The following is an 18108-nucleotide window of genomic DNA, read 5'->3' on the forward strand; positions in this document are numbered from 1 at the left end:
AAATATATTGTTATATTGATGCAAAAGAGCCAAGCAACTGGACTGTAATTTCCAGAAGCTGTTTCAGTGTATGAGGACCCAGATTTCAGCAAGATCGCAACTTCCATACTTGCCACTACTTCCTAGCAATAGCCCCAAGTCTTGCTGCTTCACACAGTCCATTTTCTTGGCTTACTGGTACTCAGCCCACTCTTGTTCCCCATTTAAGCTCAGCTTTACAGTCCTTACTCTGATGAACATTCCTCAAATCATCCGCTTTTATTGTTTCTATCTCAGCATCACTCACCATTTCAGCCATAAACTTTGATGTACGTCCCTTCCAGCATTTAAAATAAAGTCTTGTTTATTTTAATAAAAAGTTTAAAATAATAAAGTATGTATCTAGCCTCTAACAGCATGGTTAAAAAAACAGATCGTTAAATAATAAAAATTGTAATCTTGCAGAAATAAGCACATTTTAAACTAAAGGAATCATTAAAGGATCATTATTGAGAACAAAAGTAAACAGAGCTTTGGGCCAAAGAGAAGGTTTTAAAAAATAAATAAATTGGTAGAGAAGGAAAATAAAATACCAATAACAAGGGGATAACAGTGGATTATGTTAACTATTTTTGCCCATAACACTGTGGGCAAATCAATCAGTGTTTAACATGATTACGAATATTAGCATGACTGCATTTTGACATTTTTAGCCCTTTCAAACTTTCAATCTCTTCACAGTGTTAAGTTTTCATAAACTAGAAGTTTCTAAATTATAATATTCACTAACTGAATTCATGGCAGTATGGTCAAAGAACTGCAAGCAAAGCAAACTGTTTTGATCTAGGAAACCTTCTCTTAAGAATGTTAATCTGGTAGATCACATGCTGGCACAACATGGCACACACAATCGCTTACTCACGGTGTAACAATTAAAAACACCGATTCATTAAAATATTTCCTTTATAATAAGAATCCCTTCATAGCAGCAGTTAGCAGACCTGAGAGTCTTTGAGAACTAAAATAAATTTTCTTTTAAGCATTATTTTGAAATTACTCTTAAAACTTAGTAGATGCTGTGCATCTCTAAATTTGATGACAATGCCTTCAGCATCCCTCCCACTAATCTTCTAAAATCCCTTTTCATCTGATTGTTAAAGAATGCTTGAAGCCTGACACCATGTCTAAGATGGCTACACATTTGGGGGATGGGATGACTTTTCCCTCTTACATTATTTAACTTGATTCAGAATTTGAGCTGTTAAAATCAATTTTGTGCATCTTTTCATCTTTAGTCATCTATCACCAGGACAAACTTTATAGCTGAAAGGCACACACATGGAATTAGAATACACACACATACACACAAAAAGACACTGTACCATATTTTGAAAACTGGGTTGCAGGATTGTCGATAGAGATCTGATATTTTATAAAAAATATAAATCTAAAATTACTCCTCACAAATTTAAGTTGGAAGCACTAAATATTTCCATTTCCATTTATTAATATAGTAAATTATTTAATGCTCAACATGATAGTACATAGGGAGACTTTTAATTGATACCAAAAATCCTATCACAGTGAGGAACTCCAGACCTAGTGAAACAGTGACAATCCAGTCTACAAATGCCATGTGAGATGGTAACAAGGCCTTTTTTCCCCTCTCTCTTGTGGATTGTGACAGGGGAGGGAACACAGATTTATTTGCTCTGAAGTAGCAGTAAATCTTAGTTTTCTGAAGGTATGGTAGTTGGCAAACACAACTTCATTGCTGCAGTCTACTGGAATGAATCTGGCCAAGAATGAAAAAATGGTGTCTACAGAAAGCTTAAGGCAGGTCCTGTTTCAAGACAGTGGCTACAGCTGCTAACCAAGAGCAAAAGTAGGAAATGTGTTTTTTTTAAAAACAGAATTCTGTTGAAATTTATTTAAATGTGAAAGTGCAGACAAATGCAGCATGATCACCACAGACATCGCGGGCAGCTTCCAACAGAACTCCGAGGGTATTATGCTCAGAACACTTTTTCTTCCCTTACTGCTGAAAGATTATACTGGTTATCCCATTAAAGTTGGTAAAATGCCATTCTTATGTCTTAAAGCTGTAGCATTTGAGGTCAAGAAGTGTATGCTGCTTCTTACAAGGCTAGTGTGGATGTAATCTTCCCAAAGTTACAATAATTAATGTTAAGCTTCTTTAGCAATACGTTTCTGAAAGAACTTGCCTGATAATATACTTAGAGCCTGTCTATGCTGTTTGTATTTCTAAGCAGGGAACATTTTTATGCACCTCACGTACTTTGGTTTAAATCTTCAGTCAGACTAGGATGAGAGTGAGTGTTTCCTTGGGTTATGAGAAAAACAAAAAATTCAAGTCATCCAAGATGTTAATGAGGAGGAATTGTAAACAAGATATATAAATCTTAGTGCTGGAATACTTGAAGAACTCGTGACAAAATGGTCAGCTTATTTTAAAACTGCCTTCTTCAAAATCATTGCACCAATAAATATTAAAACACACCTTTATCAATGTATTTGCAAAATTTGAGAAAATTTGTAAATATATATTGAAATGTATATATATTGAACTATAAATCTGACTTAAGAGTCCACAAGTGCCAGACAAAAATTCACACAGTGTGTTTACAAAGTTACCTCATTTTACATTGAAAATGTGCAGTTTTGAAATTCCCTTATTTGCCTTGCTTGCAACTCCAGATACAGTCTCATCTGGGAGGAAGCTGGAAAATAGAACACATGCTAGACAACTTAATGTGAACAATGACTATGTCACAGAAAGATAAGCAATCGTCTTCTTTAAGACTTCATATGACATGTCCTGGTAACTTTGTCAAAATAGGGTCCCCTGGAAGGATGAGTGGAGTAAAATTGGGAAATTGAGGTGATTCTGCTTAATTGCATGTTCATTTTGAGCACTCAAAAGATTGGCCTCATGTTGGTAAGTGGTTTATTGAGTTGGTTACTCTGCTAAAGGTAACCTTGCCAATGCAAATATTACAAACATATTACTGTCTGGTTTGACAGTCTTACCTACATGAACCAAACAAACAGTAATATAACTGAATGAGTATGAATCCTCACAAAAATACAGCCCCACATGTCATTCTTAGCAATTTTGGTACTTGAGCATCCAATGATGGAACATTATTTATGAATAATGCAAATCTCTATTTATACCAAAAACACAAGTGAAGAAAGAAAATTTCATACGTTGCCTCGACTTGCTTACAGCACTCTCTCTCGGACAGCATTGTTTGAGACTCCGGCCAGGGTTTTCAGACGTTCAATTGTAAATTAACCATAATTTATGCACTAAAGCAGGGTTCTTTGAGCATGCATTTGGCTGACAGAAATCTAACAACTGCGAATCTGTCATTTGCTCGAACTTAAAAAGCTAAAAGCAAAGTTAAGAATGTCAACTCTTTCGCTACCATTGTGGAATCTCAAAAAGATGGTCATTTAAAGATTTCACAATAATATGGCTTGGTACAAGCATACCGTATTACAATGCAGGGTGTGGCTTCAAAAGTTAATATCTGAAATATTGGTTATTTACCTTGTGTAGTTTCCTGTTCAGCACCAGATTAGACTAGTGGGTTTCTTCAAACTATGCTTATAAAGTGTCAATTCTGACTTTAAAGTAGAAGGGTGGATCCCAATGCATCAAACCCAGGTACCTCCACTCCTGAGTTTTTAAACTCATAAGTTTTTGAAGAGAGACTGAGAAATGAAGAATTTGTGCTTAACTTGTAATCTGCTAAACTGTCAATTTGGATTCTGAAAATATTGGAGATTTTCCATAAAAGTTTAAAGGGATGATGTTCAGAACAACATGATGTTCCAGCTGGTACAACTGGATTGCTAGTGGTGTATGATCAGCTGCAGGAAAGACCTTCTAGTTAAAGGTTTGGATATTCAAGTTTTTAAATAGGTCTATTATAATGCAAATATTTAGGAAAAAAAGGAATAATATTGGATAAACTCAAAAGCAGAACAAAAAACTGGAGTTTGCAGACTAAAATGCATGCAGTACTAAAGCCGTGAGATTATTTCTTTTTATATGCACATGGACAGGATCTAGCAACTGTGGTTGGTGACAAAAGAATATTACCTGAAGATAGTCACCTGGGGCAGCTCTCCTGTGAGCTGAGATGTGGGTTGGCGGGGGCAGGGGGTTGGGTGGGGGGGTAAAGCCTGGATTACAGTTGAAGCCTTTCAGGTAAGCAGACATTCTTATTATTTTTTAGTTACAAGGTTTACTGAATCTGTGGTCACAAGGGTTAACAAATCAATAAAACTTATATTCATCCTCAAGTTAATATTTTCCTTTAAATATATTTTTTCCACAGAATAAAGCGAGTTTGTGTGAGCGTAAGGTCTGGACAAGAGTCTGAAGGACACTGAGCTCCCTCTGGTGAAGGAATAACATGTTCATTAAGGAAGCACCACCTCTGGAATGATAATCCCTGCAGCCGTTTTTGCTTATGTTATTGGTTAAATTTTCATAACCATGAGCATTATTAGAGCATTGCAGTAATTAAGAGTTGTTATAAAGTGAATTCTCAAACTGCAGATTAGAAAATTAAACTATTTCCTGATTACATATTAATGGAACACAACAATAGCAGTTGCCATAAGCTTGGAAGGCAACCAAGGGATAAATCTGTGTACTTAATTACCATAAACAATGGCTGCATAGAAATGAAGTTTTATGCACATTCCCTTCTGTAATATGTCTGATATCACTACACACTTGACAATTCTTGTTCAATTATCTCTATTATTTAAGGCACTGTGAACTGCTCCATGTAAATAAATTAACCACCCCAATTACTTTCAATTCATTGAGGGACACCATAATGGAAAATGTCAAGAACTGCATACACTTACAGAACTCACTTCTGAAGATACCTCTAGATTTAAAACAATATTTGTTGCTAAGTAAAACAAAAAAACACATGACTGACAACTTAAAGTTGCAGACAAACTGTGTATATTTTGCTCTTTAATCTGGTTTGCTCCAGTTATTTAATTTTGTTCATTCTACCAGAAATAAAATTTAAATTTGTCTTCAAATTTTTGAGGATCCTCTAAGTTTTTTTGCATGCATGGCATGATCAGAATTCCTTTCAATTCCAGTAACCACCAAAAGAACCACTAAACTTTTAAAATACACACATCTTTCATACAGGACATTCATTTGTAGTGCAGATCAGTTGAACAGCCTTACTGGCAGAATCCACAGCAATGAAGCTATTTTGTGATGGACAAAGGACACGTTTTTCAAAATTCTTTTCATCAGCAGCCACGATAGTTTTTGCAGTGCATCAGTGTGGAGGCAATTAGGGCAGTGCTATTGTAGAGCTGGAAATACCAGCAACCACATCCAAAGTTTTCTTGGGTTAGGGCAAATGCCTGGCCAAAACATATAACGTCCATTCCACATTGGAGTTGGTATAGTCGTAGCATCACACTGCCAGTAATTATGAAACAACCAACAGAAATGACACTGACAATTATTGGGCAGAGATTTCCAACTAGTTCAGTGTTATTTCTCTGTAACAGAGGCAGAAATTGTCACTTAAATGTTCCAGAGGCTTGTGACATTGCAGCAATCAGATGCAATTTCAGTGTGCTATGGAAACACTGGAACAATTCAACTGTAACTGAATTAGGCATCACTAAATGTAATACAACATAGCCTGCAGAAACAAAATTAGGTTGACAATGTTTAAAGGAACAGCATATTTTAGATTAAACAATCATATTTTTTGCAATTTGGTAGTATAATTTCACAGTAAATTATTTAAATTGCCAAACTTAACATTTGTTCAGTTACTCAAAATTCTATTTAGTGCACTACACAGAACTACAATCAGTTCTAGCATTTTGAATTTGTAACTTGGCACATCAAATTGTAATATTAGTACAACATGTTACAGACACCAATTTGTCTTGTACCTTGCTGGTGGCAAATATTAGTCTGGAAAGTGTACAGCTTTGATACGAAGCATTCACTTGGGAGTTCCTAGGATCACTTCCAGTTTAGTGCTGGGTGGAACGGAGGTAGCAATGGCATACCCTTTGTATATTCTATCTAAATGCTCTCCTCCATTCATTAAGAATACAAAACAAGTTATTTAAAAGGAGAAGTAGCAACAAGAAGCTGCACACGCAAGCTATCTATTTTGCAGTGTTATATTGGCCTGTTACATGCTGCAGATACTACATACTGAGCCAAACAGGGCTTGGTTCTTCACTCATGATATTGTTAAATTAAATATCTTTTTGAAACTGTTACCAAAATGTTTTCAAAGATAAATACATATTCATAAAATTGAGAGTATTTGTTCTAAGGGAAAATATTTTTACTAATACTAACATTCAAAAAACAAACTACAATAAGCTACTTGTAGTTTGTTTTCTTGTAGATCAATGGTTACACCGGTACTTGGACTTCATGATTTATTTATTAAACATAATATATAAAGCATGAACTTATGAACTATAACTTTGCGATTGCATTATATAGGAAAATATCAAACACAGTCACATAGACTCACTCTTTCATAATTTATGGATTTTGTATCAGGTTCGTGGTCATCAGTCACTCAAGCAACTAGACCTCACATCCTTTATAATCTGGAATGCAACATTTGCTCCCCAACACCTAATTAGGAAAGAGTGCAACCCTGGGATCATAACATAAAACTCTGGCCCCATAAACTGACTACTGAAATATGGAACGCAGACTGAAATAGCACTTACTGAGATGAGTCATAGCTTCAAACTATTAGCTGTTTTATTAAAATAAAATATATTAAGCAACAATATACAGTTTCACAGTAAGTATGATTGATTTCTCTCCATGTTTTAGAAATGGAAACCAATGAAGATGCCACTTACTCCTTGACGATGAACTCACCTTCTCTAGCTAATTTTCTGAAGCTAAGCTGGTCCAGATTTCATAACACATGTTGCCTCTCATTACTGCAAAACACAGTTCCCACTGTGCCTGGGAGAAAGAGAGAGAGAAAGCACGAGCGAACAAAAACAGAAATAGTAAAAGAAAAAACGAGAGAGAAAGAGCAAGAGAAAGTGTGAAAACGAGTAGAGCCAGAAAGCATGCACAAAAGAGTGACAAAGAGCGAGAGCGAGAATAAGCAAAAGTGAGAGCTAGCAAACAAGCAACCTCTCTAAATTATTTTGAGGGAGATTGTCGGGGAACTCAGTCCACTGATGGACCCCACAGTGAACCTTACCCTTTGATGTGGCAACTGCTTCCCAAAGTTTTCCTCAGCTAAGCCCCCTGTTGTATGAATGCATGGAATGGTATGACTCCTGGGTGCTTGCAATGAGCGATCCCAATGATTAAAACTATATATAATGGTCCTACATCTGTATAGATAATCAACACCTCCAAATACCATTATCAGTCTAAATCACATTTCAGGTCACTGATTTGTTAAGAAAAACGGTAGATAAATTATGAGTTTAAGGGGGTAAATTGGTCTGCCAGCATCGTGAAAGGACTCAAGGCAAACTGATAGCTGACATTTCACTGTGCCTAACCTTCTTTCCACTGAAATTCACAGAATGATAGTTCTCTCTTTTTGTGCCTCATTTTCTTAATCTCAGTGTCACTTTTACTTTTACTTTATTTCAAGTTAGAAATCATAGCAATATTTTCCAAATCAATTGAAAGTAAAAGCAGGTACAATGAAAAACCAGCTGCCGATCCGTTCTGTTCTGTTGGACGTAGACCAATTTCACCCCCTACAACTCCAACTCAGGCAACAGTGGTAAATTCAATTTACTACACCTTCCAAAAGAGCAAACCAAGAACTTTTCCATATTTCCCAATAGGCAGCTCAAGTGTTCGACTGACAAAAACTAGTCACCTGCTCAAATTCTTGGTTAGGGAATTCTCAATGTGCTTGGGGTGGCATTAAAATAGGAAAGAGAAAATAATTTTAAATGGAAGCAAAAATTGCAATTATTATTACTCTGAGCTTTTAAAATCTAAAGATAGACATGGTAGATATTTGCAGATTGATGACTTTCCAAGATACTGTGTTTCACAAAGTGCACAAAGACCAGAAGCTCAGGAACAGTCATTTTTGGGTGCATGGGGCAGGGTTGGATGGATATCCTGAACTGGAATGGTGAGGTACAAAGATTCTCAGATACTGGTGCATGGACCTCATAGTAAAAGAGCCAGCATGACAGCCCACCAGCAAAGGCCAAAGGAGATTTTGGGAGAGGAAGGACAAAGCCTGGAGTTGATTGGGTTGGAGAGAGCGATAGATGTTTGGAAGAGGAGGTTGGGCTGGAAGTGGAGGGCGAGGAACATTGGTGATCAGTTCCTCTAGGTCAAGTGGATCACTTCTATTCCTCCTGGTTCCACACTCAAGGAAGCTACTTGCTTCATTTATTGCAGGCAATCATAGGGCTGGTTTCCCTGAGTGTAGCTTGTGGTTTGCCCTGACAGCCGATGCAAATGTTGGAGAGGGGTCCTGAGGCAAGAGTTAGACTTCTTATTTGCTGATATAAAGGGCCTTACACCTGCTTCAGGTATGGGTGAATGACATCTCATCTGTCTTCATCAAATATGGTGGGACATATTTCTGGTTGCATGCATCGATGTGATTCCTGCTGTCCATTTTGGCTTCAGCACAATGCCCAAAAAATGAGCATTTACATACCTAAATGTTTCAGTGACATTAATCAGGTAAAGGGCTGTACCACATTTCAGCTTGGTTCTGCTGTCCCACTTCCTTACGTCTAAAACCAGGTTTTTTAAAACTGCTATCTTAATCTAGTATCTACAGAATACAACTTGTGTATGTAGTAATACATTTGCGTATCAGAGCATCGTGTTGTCATACTATTATTGCAAAGGAAGCTGAAAATAACATGGGATTCTTCCGACCTACTCTTGTGAAAAATAATTGTCAAATATCTATAACAGCACTCAAATTTTTGCTGTTTAGTCAACACAACCTTCCATTTGCACTGTATATGGTTTCATGCAGTACTTGGCTTCGGCAGGCCAACTGTTTTCCTCTGAATCAGTAGAACAGTAGAGATCTCACATTTTGCTGCAGCATATCAATGAGGCACGGATATGTATTCCAGCTCTGCATGGATGAACACACTGTTCAATAGTGCTGGCTCACACAGTATCAGGGTGAGTTATCACTTCCCATGAAGGCACTCTTATCACCAGTGCCCAGAGAGGTGGCTGCGACTCACAGCCTTTCATTTTCAAGGCAGTTTGCTGAACATTCAGGCTTCAAAGATTCACACTTTCAAACTCTATAAGAGTTTGTGAACACTCAATTTGCCAAAACTGTTTACAGTGTAATTGGGCACCGTACCTGTGTCCATGAGATAGCGAAGACTCTTCTCCACCACTGCGGCCCGTGTGTCAATTTGTTTCTGCTCATTCTCCAATGCTGCCAATTCTCCGACAACATACTGACTGGTGTCTTTGAACCCTTTCTGTTGACAAGAAAAATATCACTACATTAAACAAAATATATAATACAATTATAAAAAGATAAGCCTTCCTTAATTTAGTGAATACTGCAAAAAAATATTTTGGTGCTTACAGATTTTGCCTAAAGTGCAGCTGACTATTATAAGAACTCCCAAGAAAAAGAAAGTTAAATGTGAGTATGAATTTTTCTTCAGATGTTAAAAAAAAACTCATGTTTAAAAAATGCTTTCCCTTATAGTAAATGTCTGCTGATGTAGCCTATTGGTCATATTTTCCATTTTACATACTACAATGATCATTGTAAAATTTTGGGAAAAAGACCTTAGTTAAGAGAATACATTATCCAACCTTTTCCTGAATTTTTTTGGTATCTGTCCGTCAATAAGTTTCCTTCTCCCTGTCCATCAAATTTTTCCTCACAAATCAATTTTACAGATGATCAGCCCATTTTCCCACTGTGTTGAACCTCCCCATTAATTAAGTGAAAAAAATTATCATATATATTATATTAATGCAAACATCATTCAGCTGGTAATTCAAGGCTGATCTGTATAATGGAAAGGTTGAACACCCATTAACCCATGCCAACAAAATGGGTTGTCTGGGAAATTCTAGCAGGTCTCCTGTGACTTTTCCTTCCAACTGAAGCTTGCAGTATCTACTTTTGTAATAATTAAAATCCTCCTGGTAGATCAATACTGGAATCTCTTTATGGGAAGTGCCCTGATGGAAATGTCTCAAGAATGTTGAGGCTGTGCAAGTCTGAAAAAAAATCATCTTTTATCTGACAATTATCACTACACTGCAGACTAATTCAGTGGTGCACCCCTTTCGTTTTGCATTGAAAATGTACGAGATTGACATCTGAAAACCCAACATCTCATTTTTTACCAATAAAGACAGCATTTCTTTATATGACCAAGAAATAATCAGCAATCACTAAACCAGAGAAAATTAAACATACACTAAGCACTTCATCTTCTGATGGCTTTCTCAGGGTTGTTTCACATATTTCCGTGCTTTCCTCATTTCCTTTCTTTGCATCTTCTTGTGTTGATCTCTGCCTTTTAATCTCTTTTTTTATAAAGAAAAAAGCAAGATATTTAGAAATTGGTTAAAATTATCAACTCCACCTTGAGCACAGGAGATGAGTGATACAGAGGAGGTTAATTTCAGACTTGTTAAAAAGCTTATCTGACGGCTAAAAAGAATTAAATGCTATATAGCATTTTAACATTCTTATCTTAAGAATTCCTCACCTGGTCTGCTTTCTACATACTGACTAAATGACTGAAGATGGGTTCGTCTCACAGCTGAATCTTTGTTAAACACCACAGGACTTCGCAAACGTTCGGTGGCTTTACGCAAACGTTCAGCACGGTGATCTTCCGCTTCATTCTGCCAGGAATTAACAATTTTTTCTAACATTATTCAACATTTGTTTAAATTTATATTTCATTTCAATAAAATAGTTTAATTTCTATATATTTACAAAGATTAACTATAGAACAAAAGAAAATCTTATCTTTACACAAGGAGTCTTTAAGCCATGATTTAGACCTTCCCCATATTAAATACTAACATTTAGAGTAATTGCTTTGTTCCCTTATAGTAGCCTGTTACAATACTGAATAGGAAATTACCAACTTAGCCGCTAGTTTCTCGCACTTCTCCAACAAGGACAATCTAATATTGTGCCAATTGAAATAACCCACTATGACAGGCAAAAGGCTAAAGGGTACTGGGAAAAAGAGTAGACAAAGAGAAATTTTGTCCACTTAAAATTTTATTGTCCAAATCTTTTTGTGAGATTTATAAAAACTTTAATAACCTAATTTTCAGCTTCCTCTTTCTAGGGCTCCAATATTTATGCATCTGAATCCAGTGTAGCATTTTGTCAAAACAAGATGCTCCCAGAGGACCCAACAACTATGGTGTGTGGAAATAGCAGATACCAGGGTACGTTTTACCCAAAAATATTGCATTCTGTTGCTAATCTTGTATTATTTCTAAGTGTTTTGAAAGTAAATAGAAAAAGGCTGAGATGCATGACTAATAGCTTAGCCTACTGAATGTTGAAACTGGTTATCAAATGCTACCAAGGCTGTGCCCTTCCTCTGCATTAAGACAATCAGTAATGAGGGGGTCCTCTAATGGCCTATTCTCTTGCCTTAAGGAGGTGTGGGATACAGAATTCTCATGAGAAGGTAACAGTTTACCCTCTTCTACAATCACAGAATGCCTCATTTACAAATATCTGAACTGCATTACAAACGTATTGAATCTGCAGTCAATTGCTCCTTGTGAACAAAACTGATTTGGGACTATATTTCTAACTTTAAAAAAATTCTATCCTGACTGAAGCTCATAAAAAAATTAATAAAAATTAAAACTGGTTGGTATTCTACAGAAAATGAATTTTGTTAGGCATAAATAATGCAACAAAAGGTTTGCACTTACCTGCTTCTTTCTTACATAAATATAAATGCATTAATGCAGACCTGTTTTTCTTAACTTTACAGCAGCTTGTGCCAAAGTATTACAAGTCAAGATACAACAGTCAAACAGAATCTGGGGTAAGTAATACTGTCGTAAATAGGTGTGGAAATATGAGCCAAAAGTCAAAGTCTAATTACTGGCAAACTGGATTCTACGCTTTCCCCCCACCGAAAACTCAAATAGCAAAAAAAAAAACAAATACAAATGGGCTTTTCAAACTCATTTACAGCATAGTTAAATCTGATAAAATTTATTTCCTCTATAACATGTTAGTAAGGCTGGTGTTTGTGAACAAATACAGATCATTCTACGCCCAGTAAGGTGTAAAAATATCAGTGTGATTAGCTAGCAAATCCCATTTTGCGAAACCTTTTTATGGCAGGGGACTTCTGCCACTTTACAAATTTATTCCTCTAAGCTGGGTTAATTCAGTTAGCTTGCCAATCCATTGTGTTTTTCTCAAGCCAGCTTCATATTGCATTAAATCCATCGCAGAAAGCTAAATTGAATGAAAAATCAGACTTGATCTGAGCTCCTCTTTGTTTAAAGCAAATACAAGTCTTCTGCTGCTACCTCACTTTCATCGCTGGCACATAGGAACTGATAGTGTAAAAGAAAGCAATGAAAGTCATTGTTTTTCAACTTCAAAGACCCTCCCCCTATGGAAGGAAATCCTTTCAGTCAGCAATGGCAGTCTCTAAAGATATTGCAGGTGGGTGTAAAGTTAGACAACCAAATTTACTCCAAAGCCAAAAATATAAACAAATAATGCACTATGAAAATTCTTTAATTAGACTGCTGCAATGGTTTGGTCATTTTACTCCATTCAGTTCTCATGTTAAGCAATGTGCAAAAATAAATGTACACAAATAGTGGAAACTGCATAAGCTTCACACAAACTTTAGAGCAGTTTGAGGTTTTCACTTTATCCTAGGTACCAAATTTCTTTGTTTAAAACATTTCAAATGACACAAATGCTATTCTTTTATTTGTAAACACCTAGAAAGCTATTTGCTTGAAGCGTGGACAGGTGGAACCATGGATCCAACTTCTTCTTATTGCCGTTCTGAATAATTTGGTGTTGCATTCATAATTCTGTATGTTACTGAAACTAAACGGTTTGTCAAATAATTAACTGCTGCCACTGATCAATTGCAAAACTCAGTTTAGTTTGAGCAAGTCTGTCTATATGCAACACTGCTGTAAAATAAGTCAAAACAGTAAAAATCTGTAGTTATAACAATTCCAAGCCTATTGGTGAATTGCTGAATCATAGTAATACAGCTATCCCTTGTTTAGCATTCCTAATGTATTCCAAAAAAAAAAGCACGCTAAATGAAAATAACTTCCCCATAAGAAAACATGTAATAAGCGTGAGGTTACAGTCCTGACCTGTAATTTTTACATTAAAAGCCTTTTGGTTGCCGTGAACTCAACTGGCCCAAAAACCCTCTTACTACTCTTATTCTTACTACTGTACTCTATCCATTTACCTCCTGCCTGTCACTTCCCTCTCCCTCCGCCCCACTCCCCCAAGTCGCCACCCTCCACAAGGCTCGGGAAAGGAGCGGCGAGAGGAAAGGAGAGGGAAGTGGCATGCGCGAGGGAGAGGGAAACAATGATCAGGAGGGAGTGAGGGAGAGGGAAGCAATGAGTGGAAGGGAGCGAGAGAGAGAAGTGGCAAGCAAGAGGGCGCAAGGGAGAGGGAAGCGGTGCGTGGAAGGGAGCTAGGGGAGGGAAGTGGCAAGTGGGAGGGAGCTAGGGAGAGGGAAGAGGCAAGTGGGAGGGAATGAGGGAGGGGGAAGTGGTGACCAGGAGGGAGTGTGAGAGAAGTGATGAGCAGAAGGCAGCAAGGGAGAGGGAAGCGGCGAGTAGAAGGGAGCGAGGGAGAGAGAAGCGGCGAGTAGAAGGGAGCGAGGGAGAGAGAAGCGGAGAGTAGAAGGGAGCGAGGGAGAGGGAAGCGGAGAGTAGAAGGGAGCGAGGGAGAGGGAAGCGGCGAGTAGAAGGGAGCGAGGGAGAGGGAAGCGGCGAGTAGAAGGGAGCGAGGGAGAGGGAAGCGGCGAGTAGAAGGGAGCGAGGGAGAGGGAAGCGGCGAATAGAAGGGAGCGAGGAAGAGGGATGGGGCGTGCAGGAGGGAGCAAGGGAGAGGGAAGCAGCGAGCGTGAGGGAGAGGGAAGCAGCGAGCGCGAGGGAGAGGGTCGCAGCGAGCGCGAGGGAGGGGGAAGCAGTGAGCGCGAGGGAGGGGGAAGCAGCGAGCGCGAGGGAGAGGGAAGCAGCGAGCGCGAGGGAGAGGGAAGCAGTGAGCGCGAGGGAGAGGGAAGCGGTGTGCGTGAGGGAGAGGGAAGCAGCGAGCGCGAGGGAGAGAGAAGCAGCGAGCGCGAGGGAGAGGGAAGCAGCGAGCGCGAGGAAGAGGGAAGCGGTGTGCGTGAGGGAGAGGGAAGCAGCGAACGCGAGGGAGAGGGAAGCAGCGAACGCGAAGGAGAGGGAAGCAGCGAGCGCGAGGGAGAGGGAAGCAGCGAGCGCGAGGGAGAGGGAAGCAGCGAGCGCGAGGGAGAGGGAAGCAGCGAGCGCGAGGGAGCGGGAAGCAGCGAGCGCGAGGGAGCGGGAAGCAGCGAGCAGGAGGGAATGAGGGAGAGGGAAGTGGCGAGCGCGAGGGAATGAGGGGGTCAGGAGGAAGAGGGAAGCAGCGAGCGGGAGGGAGCGAGGAAGAGGGAAGCAGCAAGCGTGAGGGAGTGAGAAGCAGCGAGCAGGAGGGAATGAGGGAGAGGGAAGCGGCGAGCGCGAGGGAATGAGGGGGTCAGGAGAGGGAAGCAGCATGTGTGAAGGAGCGAGGGAGAGGGAAGCGGTGAGCCTGAGGGAGTGAGGGAGAGGGAAGCGGTGAGTGTGAGGGAGTGAGGGAGAGGGAAGCGGCGAGCGGGAGGGAGCGAGGGTGAGGGAAGCGGCGAGCGGGAGGGAGCGAGGGTGAGGGAAGCGGCGAGCGGGAGGGAGCGAGGGAGAGGGAAGCGGCGAGCGGAAGGGAGCGAGGGTGAGGGAAGCGGCGAGCGGGAGGGAGCGAGGGAGAGGGAAGAGGCAAGTGTGAGGGAGCGAGGGAGAGGGAAGCGGCGAGCGGAAGGGAGCGAGGGAGAGGAAGCGGCGAGCGGGAGGGTGCCAGTGGAAGAAAGGGAAGCAGTGAACTAGGGGGAGTCAGGAGGGAGAGGGAGCGAGGGTGAGGAAAGCAGTGAGCTAGAGTGAGTCAGGAGGGAGAGCGAGTGAGGGGGTGGAAGGGAGTGAGGGGGAGGGAGAGGGAAGCGGTGAGCTAGAGTGGGTCAGGAGAGAGAGGGAAATGTTTAAAAAGCAGACTGGGCATGTACAGTAATCACACCAAAATGAAGGTGGGGACAGCGCTGTTTGGGTAAGGTCCCTAATTTACAAACCACACTAAATTGAAAACGCACTGTTAGAATGTGCTTTAAAGAGGGGATGTCTGAACTTTCACATTTTAAAGCATTTAGCTGGCGCTAACCTACAGTCACCTCCAATAGGGAGAAAAAATGAGCTACAGAATTCTTCGCAGAAAATTGCTTGTTGTGGTGTTGAGATGGCTCGTGAGTCTTTGCCAGGACTCTTAAGTACCTCCAATTCATGGTACTTAACCACATTACTTTTAAAACTATATATTCTACAATACCATTTTTAAATGCACACAGAGATTAGACCTATCAGGAAAGACTGAACAAGCTGGGGATCTTTTCTCTGGGCAAGAGAAGGCTAGGGGCGGGGGGTGACCTGATAGAGGTCTTCAAAATTATGAAGGAGTTTGATATGGTTTACATAAAGAAAATGACATGATGCCACCACAAAACACATCTTCCCCTCCCCTCCCAGGAAGGGACTGCTCCCTCCACGACACTCTCGTCTATTCTTTAATCACCTCCAACACCCTGTGCCCTTCCCACAGCATCTTTCCTTGCAAGAACAGGAGGTGTAACACCAGCCCTTTCACCTCTCTCTCCTCACCATCCAAGGCCCCAAACACTCCTTCCAGGTGAAACAGCAATTAACACGCACTTCTTTCAATTTAGTCTACTGTATCCGCTGCTCACAATGCAGTCTGCCCTGTACTGGGCGGCCAAATGAAGATTGGGGAGTGATCAATTTGCAGAACGCCTCCTTTCAAATGTTACTCCACTTTTCAAGAATGGAGGGAGAGAGAAAACAGGGTCTACAGGCCAGTGAACCTAACATCTGTTGTTGGGAAAATGCCAGAATCTATTATTAAGGAAGTGTTAACACGCTTTGAAAAAAGGACAAGTCAACATGGTTTTACTAAAGGGAAATTCTATTTGACAAATTTATTGGAGTTTTTTTGAGGACGTAACTAGTAAGGTAGATACCAGTAGATGTAGTATACCTGGATTTCCAAAGGGCTTTGGTAAAGTGCCACACAAAAGGTTAATAGGCAAGATAAGTGCGCGTGGACTTGGAAGTAATATATCCTACCTATATTTTTGGTACCTGTGTGGATCACGACAACTGGATCTTTCCCCTCCCACTCCAGGTTCCTCTCCAGCCCAGAAGAGATGTCCTTAACCTTGGCACCAGATAGGCAACACAGCCTTTGGGGCTTTCTGTCTTTGCTGCAGAGAACAGTATCTATTCCCCTAACTATGCTATTAGAGTCATAGAGCCATACAGCACAGAAACAGGCCCTTCTGCCCATCGTGTTCGTGCCGGCCATCAAACACCTATTTATTCTAATGCCATTTTCCAGCACCTGGCCCCTGTATGCTATGGCGTTTCAAATGCCAATCTAAATACTTCTTAACTGTTGTGAGGGTTCCTGCCTCTACCACCCCCCCAGGCAGTGTGTTCCACATTCCAACCACTTTCCTCAAATCCCTCTAAACCTCCTACCCCTTGCTTTAAATCTATGCCCCCTGGTTATTGACACTTCTGCTAAGGGGAAAAGTTTCTTCCCATCTACCCTATCTATGCCCTTCATAATTTTGTATACCTCTATCAGGTTCCCCCTGAGCCTTCTCTGCTCTAAGGAAAACAACCCTATTACTACATTTCTCTTCCCTCCCCAACCACTTGAATAGCACTCTGTACCACAATGCTGTGGTCAGTTCACTCATCCTCCCTGCAGTCTGTGCCCTCGTCCACACTGGGAGCAAGAATCTTGTACCTATTGGACAAGGACACTATATGAGGCTCCTCCAAAGCTAAATTCTGGATCCCCGTACCTACCTCACTCGCAGTCATACCCTCCTGTCCCTGACCATGGTCCGAATTTGATGTAATTAATCTAAGGGGTGTGAATGTCTCCTGGAACACAGTATCCAAGTAACTCTTCCCTCCTTGATGTGTCGCAGTGTCCGCAGCTCGGACTCCAGCTCATCAACTCTGAGCCGAAGTTCCTCGAGCAGCCAATACTTGCTGCAGATGTGGTCACCGTGGATTGCACTGGCGCTCACCAGCCCCACATACTGCAGCTGCAACACATTGCCTGCCCAGCCATCTCTATTCTACTTAATTAGTTAATTTGGATGTTAAATATTTTAAAAGTTAATTTCTTAACTGTACTCCTCAGCAATAATGTCTTCTGATTTAAACCACTTGGCCAATCAAAAGAGACACGGAAGAGATACCCACCAATCACCTACCTGTTTTCCTCTGATGTCACACTTCGGCTCTGACAGGTTGAAGGGACTCTCTGCCGCTGGTTTTTATCTCTCGTCATCCTTCTCACACAGATCCGCTCTCCGTGTGTTGGGCCTCCCTTTCTGCCGCTGGTTTTTATCTCCCGTCATCCTTCTCACACAGATCCACTCTCCGTGTGCTAGATTGTTTCCAATAGTTGGAAAATCTAAAACACGGGGGCGCCGCCTCAGGATAAGGGGTCAATCATTTGGGATTGAGATAAGGGGAAATTACTTCACTCAAAGGATTGTAAGCCTTTGGAATTCTTTACCCCAGAGGGGCATATGTGGGTGCTCCATCGTTGAATACATTTAAGACTGGAAAAGATGGAGTTTTGGTCTCTCAGAGAATCGAGGGCTATGGGGAATGGGCAAGGAAGTGGAGTTGAAGCCCAAGACCAGCCACCATCATATTGAATGGTGGAG

The 18108-nt window shown here is 40.6% G+C and overlaps 1 protein-coding gene and 1 long non-coding RNA gene across 3 annotated transcripts in view; one reads left to right on the forward strand and one right to left on the reverse strand.

Moving 5' to 3' along the window:
• The window catches only part of LOC144689446 (uncharacterized), an 83718-nt gene that overhangs the window by 47290 nt on the left and 18320 nt on the right, over nt 1-18108 (forward strand). The window contains exons 1-3 of one of the 2 annotated variants that reach the window (XR_013578650.1): nt 9438-9674; nt 11359-11461; nt 12025-12078. This is a non-coding gene — a long non-coding RNA (uncharacterized LOC144689446). Of the gene's footprint in view, nt 1-9437; nt 9675-11358; nt 11462-12024; nt 12079-18108 lie in introns of those variants that run through there. The other variant, XR_013578651.1, reaches the window with a different exon arrangement.
• Nucleotides 1-18108, reverse strand: part of ehbp1 (EH domain binding protein 1) — a 387240-nt gene that overhangs the window by 42733 nt on the left and 326399 nt on the right. Inside the window, exons 20-22 of the mRNA XM_078556541.1 lie at nt 10762-10900; nt 10467-10576; nt 9381-9504 (exon numbers count right to left, since the gene is read on the reverse strand). Of these exons, the coding sequence (XP_078412667.1) occupies nt 9381-9504; nt 10467-10576; nt 10762-10900 (373 nt within the window). The remainder of the gene's footprint in view (nt 1-9380; nt 9505-10466; nt 10577-10761; nt 10901-18108) is intronic.

This window comes from Cetorhinus maximus, chromosome 14 (genome assembly GCF_964194155.1).
Source record: "Cetorhinus maximus chromosome 14, sCetMax3.hap1.1, whole genome shotgun sequence".
Classification (NCBI taxonomy): domain Eukaryota; kingdom Metazoa; phylum Chordata; class Chondrichthyes; order Lamniformes; family Cetorhinidae; genus Cetorhinus; species Cetorhinus maximus.